This window comes from Festucalex cinctus, chromosome 1 (assembly GCF_051991245.1).
Source record: "Festucalex cinctus isolate MCC-2025b chromosome 1, RoL_Fcin_1.0, whole genome shotgun sequence".
NCBI lineage: Eukaryota > Metazoa > Chordata > Actinopteri > Syngnathiformes > Syngnathidae > Festucalex > Festucalex cinctus.
The window spans coordinates 22,188,552-22,196,899 of record NC_135411.1 but is presented as its reverse complement, the minus strand read 5'-3'; the positions used below and the strand labels follow the sequence as shown (position 1 = coordinate 22,196,899).

Genomic DNA, 8,348 nt, shown 5'->3' with positions numbered 1-8,348 from the left:
TTTTCCACAAAAACAGCATGTGGACTACAACTGCCTTTTCCCCTTGGATTTTTGGATATTAATATCGATTCGATTCGATTAATAAATGAGAATCTCGATTCTTTTATTAAGCGATTTTTTTTGGCACACCCCTAATCCATAGTGTTTATCAGCTGAAGGAATTACAGTTACAAACCTTTGTTCTTGACTAGACCAGAGTGAGGTTAGAGGTCAGCTATAAAATCCTTGTTCTGTGTGTGAATAATAGCACACAGAACTGAAGTAAGTAGAGTTATTGCCAATACTACAAAAGGTCTATTTGAGGGAGGCATTTATTTATTTTAGAGGGATGGCCATTGCGTTTGGTACAGTAATAAAAAATTCTACTTTCAAAGTTGCGAATGCAGGAATTTATAGTCTGATTGCACTGATACGGCCGAGTAGGGCAGTGACCCACCAGATGGAGCTGCACCTCCAGAGCTGGAGGTCTGCACTGCACCCCACTCAATGTACTATTCTGGTTTATATAGCGGTTGAGGATTGACACAGCCAACATGGCAGAACATCCAGTGGGTTGATGACAGGACTTTGGTGGGCTGTGGCTCCACTGGGGTTGACCCTCCATGAGGAACGTGGCTAAACTGCAGCTGGTGGACGTTGATGGCGTATTTTGTTATCCGCCGCACATTTGAGGTTGGCCAAGAATAGCTAAGAAAGCGCAAACAAACACTTCATCGTCTAGGATTTCATGCTGACTCTTCCCTATGTGGAAGATGAGCTCGGTGGGCAACTGAGTGCTCACTTAAGGAGGTTAGGGGGCTTCCACTTGATTTAATAGAGGCTCCTGGTTTTGTTTGTGCCGCTCTGTCATTCCTGGCACATCACAGTGTTGACACCATCTCCCACAGAGCAGTAATTGTCTTTTTTTAGCCACCTCTGGGATAAACTTTCATCTCCACGGTCGACTTTGCTCCTATCGAGTGACCTTTCGTTGAAGGGAGGCGCATACAACATTGCGCACCGACCACGTATCATTACTAAGAGCTTTAATCGCCACTCTAATCGTTAACAAAATGTGATAAGTCTTCGCAATGTAATTAATCCGAGAGGCTTTTTACGTGCCTCACTGGGTGCTGCTGTTCTGGCCACAAATTTCAAGAGTGGAGCATCTATTTAAGGGAGGTTTTTATTTAAGTGGGTGAAGACAAAATGTTTTATTGTCCGTGTCAGTGCTACCTTTTTTTTTTATTCATCAAAATGTGATAGATCTACTTGAGGGAGGCATTTATTTTTCATTTGTGAATCATGGATGTCAACGTGTAAACAATACTGTAGTTTATTTTAACTTCCATAATTACAGTCACTACCTATTTTTGTTCCTGATGGGTAAAGGGACGCATTATTTAAGGGAGGTATCGATCACTCAGATGTTTCTAACAATATTTCTAATGTTTTCAATTAGACATTAAAATGAATATGCTCCGAACAACGATCATTATTTATGAAGTTAAACCCACCAGCTTGCATTTCTCCTCCGCTGCCTTCTGGTCCGTCTCGGCCTGCTCCGCCCGGTCCAGGGCGTTCTCCTTGTCCAACTTCAGCATCTGCATCTTCTTCTTGATGGCCTCCATGGCGATGTGTCTGTTGGGCTTTCGCGCGTTAGACAAATGGGGAAAAAATGGACTGCGGACGATGCTGAGGAGCTAGAAATACAAAGATAGGAGGAGAGAAGAGCTCGTTGGAGGAGGAAGAGGAGGATGCAGAAAGTGAAGGTCTGCTGGAGCTGCGTGTGATTTAAAGTGGAGACAACCACAGTCCCTCAGTGACAAGCCCGACATGTCCACCCCTCTTCCCTCCTCCTCCGCCTCCTCCCTACTCTACAACATATTCTGCAACCCCCCCTCCCCTCCCTAACATAAACTTCTCAAATGCTTCTGGAGAAGCAACGTGATAGAAGATGTTTTGGCAGCACATGTCCTTATTTGGACCACTGCTCTCGTCACCTCCTCCCCCTCGTTTGGCGCATGTGTTCTGGCTTGGGAATGCTGAGATTGATGTTAATACCAGAGTTGGTTAGAAAAGACATAGTTTTCGTTCCGGGTGGAAAAAAACAATCAGTGCCAGTGAAAATAAGCTCCCTCATTTCACATCAAACATACACTTCTCTTTTTTAGATCAGTTTCCTTTAACTTTAACACATTCATTGCCAGACCAGCAAAAAAATGCATCATTTGACGTCTTTTTCCGTCAATGGCAGTGAATGAGTTAAACGTGGTAAAAATTAATGAAGCAATTATAAATTGTTGATATAATGTACAGCAGGGGTGTCCAAACTTTTTCCTCTGAGGGCCACAGACAGAAAAATAGAAAGCTGCAAGGGCCACTTTGTTTTGTTTTTTGTTTTTTTTAAGTTATTTATTAACACATTCATAGCCAGACGGGCAAAAAAAATGCATCATTTGACGTCTTTTTCCGTCAATGGCAGTGAATGAGTTAAAAGACTTTTGACTGCATGATTTATTTTATATACAGTAATGAGATGTTTTCAGTCATTTGAAGGAGGCATTCATTGATCGTAAATGCGTGACTCAACCAGCATACACTTGATGGCCTCAACCACTAACTCTTTAGTGGGCTGTTTGTGAACAATAGCGTCTATGAACTGAAGGTTTTGTTTTCTCCTCATGGGAAAAGTAAAGCACATATTTAAGGTAGGTGTTTATTGGTTATAGGTGGATGGTACACACAGTGATTACTGAATAATTTCAGCAGTTGACTAATAAGTAATGACCTGTATGTTTCCTGATGGGTAAAAGGAGGTGTCTAGTTGAGGGAGGGATTCATTTTGCCTCATACCTGGCAACCTTTCAAGGGCTCAGCAGATGATGCTTATGTAATTACAGTTACTAGCTGTTTTCCAGATGGTAAAAGGGAGGTGTTTTTTGTGGTAGTTGTTTATTGTGGAACAACTTGATGGGTTAAACAATTGATTCTTTCATAATTACAGCTATTGTTTTTCATGATAGAAGAGAAAGGCATTTATTTGAGGGAGGCATTTGTGTGTGGATGACGCACTTGGTGACTACTTGATGGGCTCCACTATTAACTCTAGAAATTAACGAGTACCCTTTTGTGTCTTTCATGATGGGAAGCGAGCAGCATCTATTTGAGAGAAGTGTTATTTAGTGTAAAGTACTTTGCAGGATGTTTTCTTGTGAGATGTTGTGAATTGTCCCGCTTCTCGTATATTGCTGCACAATAGGGAGAACAAAAACAGTGACCAATATTTATTGCAAGCAGCAAGTTAGTGTGTGCGTGTTTGTTTGTGTGTCTGTGTGTAACATTAGTGTTCATGTGTGTTGGCTTTCATCTTGTATGTGTCAGCTGCCGTCATGCTAAAAATAAAGCTCACAAGAAAGGTGGCCAGTGACCGTATAAGCAATATATCTCAATATCAACTTGCATTCAGCACGTCGTCACCTTTCAGAATCAATTTGAACAATTTCTCCTCCCACGTCACACAAAACATTGGATTTCAAACATCTCTCCAGGCCTCAGTTCAGTCAGCAGGAAACCTTGCTTGTTCTCTCTTTTTGGGACTGTTTCCAGATGGATAGACTATTAAATACGCTTTTACTATTGCATGGATTGTAAGGCTCCAAATATTATTTAGTTATTTATTTATTTATTTATTTATTTATTTTACGGAGCAGTTTTATGAATCAATGATTTCATTTGAGGGGCAGCTTTCTAATTTTGAGGAGCATTTTTTTTTTTTTTTTTTTTTTGCAGTTTATTCCCAAGTACCTGAAATAATTATTTTTATCTAGAAGCATTTTCAGTGGGGTAATTTCAAACACAAATGTGAATTTCAATTTAAACTTACCATAGTTTTACTTATGTTGGAGGTTGTATGACCTTTTAGCTAAGCTTATTTAATTAAAAAAAAAAAAAAAAAAAAAAAAGTTAACATCTATGTCGTGTAATTTTGAGGACATTTAGTGCACACCTCAAAAGTCAAATTTAAAACTCAGGACTCTATTGTGGGGGAAAAAAAATGCGGTTCCAACCAAATTTCTATGAAACATGTACTCAATCACCCAAACTCTTAACCCTGTGTTAAACAGTTAACATGTCAGTTTTAGGTTAGCTTAGTAATTAGCATGTTATCAGCTAACTAATGCTTTCCTCATCATCCCTTTGTGAGAACGATACTTGTCAGAAATGTAGCTGAATAGCCTCCATGGAGGTGATGATTACTGACTTTAGCGTGAGTCCGCAATGTGTTCAGTTGGACTGGTAGCCATCTGAAATGAGTTGCTAGCTAGCTGGTGTGGCATAAGTAGCATCAAGCTTGCCTCGACCTCCAAGGCCTTGTTCAGACTGCCAGCCCAAATCAGATTTTTAGCCCATCCAGATTGAAAGTGGATGGCTCTTTTGCAGTCTGAACAGTCATAAAGCACATGAAATCCGATTTTTGCAGGACAGATTGAAACCACATGCGGGAGGTAGTTTCATCAGATTTTGACAGGATGCGTCTCACCCCGGGTTTACACCGGTTGCGGTTGCGGTGCGGTTGCGGTGCGTTCCGGCGACGCAAGCAATTAGATTCCATTCATTCGAATGGTGCAGTTTACACCGCTTGCGGGTGCGTTGCGTGTCGACTGCGTCTCAGCTGCGGCGTGCCGCAGCCCTTCCGCAAGGATAGACCTATTTTCTATTTTTGCCGGACGCCGCAGCGGTAGGCCTCCGGCAAATGGCAAGGTAGCACAAAACACATCGAGCGGGACAGGAAGACCGACGCAGTTTCGAAATAAATTTCCGGTTACCTTTCAAGATAAAACACTCGCCAGCTCCTATTTCGCAAGCATGCTAGCAAAACGTGATGTGGGCGTAGACGGGCCTGGAGTTAACGTGCGAGGTGCTCATTCACGGTTTAGACACCAGCGAACATGGACGAGGAGAGGTTTATATTGGAGGTAGAAAGCCACAAAATAAAAAAAGTCCACCTCTCTTTCTGCTTCTCTGTTGAGCACAGACTTTCTGTGTGTTTGTCGTTGTTTTTAATGCCACATGACCGCGCGGTCACGCGAGACACGGCGGGAAGTGGTCGGCGACGGAGCTGCCGGACCGCAGCTGTGCGGAGCCGGTGTGGATTGGCCAAAAAATTGACCCGTCCGGAGCACGCAGTCAAGACGCACCGCACCGCAGCCGCACCGCAACCGCAACCGGTGTAAACCCGGGGTAAGTCTGATCAGCTCGAAACACTCAAAACGGCTTTGACTGTCCGTGACGTCACTCTACGTGTGCAAAAACCTAATGCGCCCGCGCTGTCAATATAAAATCGTTTCGCTGCCTGGCTGGTTCCTCGCATACTCGGCAGTCATAACACCTTGACGGCGCCACTGCCCCGTCAACGACTCTCATGCTCAACCGGAAATACAGTGACAGATTAGAGTACTTGCGCTGAAACCGGACTCGCTACCCCATCAGATCTTCATATGCTAACCGAAAATAGTAAATTACTGCCCGGCCGTAGCCATAGACATATGGTTGTTGAAAGAAAGAAAGAAAGAAAGAAAGAAAGAAAGAAAGAAAGAAAGAAAGAAAGAAAGAAAGAAACAAACAAACAAACAAACAAACAAACAAACAAACAAACAAACAAACAAACACACAAACAAACAAACAAACAAAGAAAAAGAAAACCGCTTAACATGCTTGCAAGGAACGGACAGTATGTAGCGGTAAACAGCGTCACAATGACATCAAACACTACACTCGGTGGGTGCCACCTCCGTTCCACGTTGTTGCTACAGCAACCTGTCAGATGGGTCAATAATGTGGCTCAGTCTGAACAGGGCCAGATTGGATTCGGACACATGCAAAAACAGTTTGGACAGTCGGCCTTAAAAATCGCATTGAGGAGAAATCCGGGTGAAGAGAGGGGCAGAGCTATCAACTGATCACCACCTGGTGGTGTGTTTGCTCCGATGGAGGGGGGAGATGCCTGTCAGAAATTGAAGACCCAAACTTACTGTGAGGGTTTGTTGGGAATGTCGGGCGGAAATTCGCGGAATCCCCTGTCAGAAAGAGTTTCAATGCCCACCTCCGGGAGAACTTCTCCATTATCCCAGGGGAGGCGGAGGACATTGAGTCCGAGTGGGCCATGTTCTGCCCCTCCATTGTTGAGACGACTGATGGGAGCTGTGGCTGTAAGGTGCTCGGTGCCTATCGTGGTGGCAATCTGCGAACCCGCCGGTGGACCCTGGCGGTAAGGGATGCTGTCAAGCTGAAGAAGGAATCCTATCGGGCCTTTTTGGCCTGTGGGACTCTGGAGGCAGCTGACAGGTACTGGCTGGACAAGAGGAATGCGGCTTCGGCGGTCGCTAAGGCAAAAACTTGGACTGGGAGGAGTTTGGTGAGGCCGTGGAAAATGACTTCCGGATGGCTTCGAGGAAATTCTGGTCCTCCATCAGGCGTCTCAGGAGAGGAAAGCAATGCACCATCAACACTGTGTACAGTGGAGATGGGGTGCTGCTGACCTCGACTTGGGTCATTGTGAGTCGGTGGGGATAATACGTCGAAGACCTCCTCAATTCCACCGACGCATCTCCCTTTGAGGAACTAGAGTGTGGGGACTCTGAGGTGGTCTCTCCTATCTTGGGGTTGGAAGTCACTGAGGTGGTTGGAAAGCTCCTTGGTGGCAGGGCCCCGGGGGTGGATGAGATCCACCCAGAGTTCTTAAAGACTCTGGATGTTGTGGGGCTGTCGTGGTTGACACACCTCTACAACATCGCATGGACATCGGGGACAGTGCCTCTGAATTGGCTGATTGGGGTGATGGTCCCCCTTTTTGCCAAGTGTGTTTCAACATATATAGACGAATTACACTCCTCAGCCTCCCTGATAAGGTCTATTCAGGGGTGCTGGCGAGGAGGGTCCGTCGGGAAGTCGAATCTTGGATTCAGGAGGAGCAGTGTGGTTTTCGTCCCGGCCACGAAACAGTGGACTAGCCCTCGGCAGGGTCCACGACGATGCATGGGGCCCAACCAGTCTACATGTGTTTTGTAGATTTGGAGAAGGCGATTGACCATGTCCTGTGGGGGGTGATTCGGGCGTACGGGGTACTGAATCGCTTGATACTGGCTGTTCGGTCCCTGTGTAACCAGTGTCAGAGTTCGGTCAGAGTCGGATTCGTTTCTAGTGAGGGTTGGACTCCTCCAGGGCTGCCCCTTATCACCGATTTTATTCATCAACTTTTATGGACGGAATTTCTAGGCACAGCCGAGGCGTTGAGGGTGTCTGGTTTGTTGCCTGCTTTTGCAGATGATGTGGTGCTGTTGGCCTCATGAAGCTGTGATCTCCAATGCTCACTGGAGCGGTTCGCAGCTGAGTGGGAAGCGGTTACGATGAAGATCAGCACCTCCAAATCCGAGACCATGGTCCTCAGTTGGAAAAGGGTGCAAGTGCCCTCACCGGGCTGGGGATGAGATCCTGCCCCAAATGGAGGAGTTCAAGTATCTTTGGGGTCTTGTTCACGAGTGAGGGCAGGATAGAGTGGGAGATCGACAGGCGGATCGGTGCACGTCTGTGGTGATATGGACTCAGTATCGGAGCGTTGTGGTGAAGAAGGAGCTGAGTCGAAAGGCGAAGCTCTCGATTTACCTATGGTCACGATCTGTAGGTCGTGACCGAAGAACAAGATACAAGCGGCCGAAATGAGTTTCCTCCGCAGGGTTTCTGAGCTCTCCCTTAGAGATAGGGTGAGAAGCTTGGTCATCCTGGAGGGACTCACAGTAGAGCCGCTGCTCCTCCACGTTGAGAGGAGCCAGTTGAGGTCCAATTCCTGAACATAACAGGGAGTCTGACGAATCACGATGAGTGGTCGCTGGATCACTCGGAAGTTCCAGACAGCAAGTCCGAACAAGACCAGCCCACCCCCGGCTAAAAGGAGCCGTACCTACTCCACTGGAAGTTGCGACACAGTTCAAAGTATAGTAAAAGCTGCTAGATGTGATGGAGTCATTATGTTTTTGGCTGTACAAGCCTGATAAACTAAATCAATAAAATCAATGAAGGTCCACTACCCGTCTGCCTCAGAAAAGTAAGGGAGGGGCTTTATTAGCTACTCAAAACAGCGAGTAATAACCATATTAGGCTCAAAATGATGGCTCTGGGAGAGCTAGTTGTTTTGAAATTCTGGCAGTGCTAATGCTTAAACGACAAGTTTATTTATAAAAAGATTAAGGTCTTTGTTCAAAACCTTTTTTGAACAAAATTGAAGTTTAGATTACCTTTTAAAATAATGCTTGGTGTATTTGGTTTATTGATGTGCTTAAATTTCATTTATGATTCGAAGCACACTTCAA

General features: G+C 45.2%; 1 protein-coding gene across 2 annotated transcripts in view; it reads right to left on the bottom strand.

Annotated features, from left to right (window-relative positions):
* LOC144020194 (tropomyosin alpha-4 chain-like) overlaps positions 1-1,788 on the bottom strand; it is a 17,854-nt gene extending 16,066 nt beyond the window's left edge. Inside the window, exon 1 of one of the 2 annotated variants that reach the window (XM_077523435.1) lies at positions 1,497-1,788. In XM_077523435.1, the coding sequence (XP_077379561.1) occupies positions 1,497-1,610 (114 nt within the window). In that variant the 5' untranslated portion in view covers positions 1,611-1,788. The remainder of the gene's footprint in view (positions 1-1,496) is intronic. The other variant, XM_077523416.1, reaches the window with a different exon arrangement.
* Between the last annotated feature and the right edge of the window lie 6,560 nt (positions 1,789-8,348).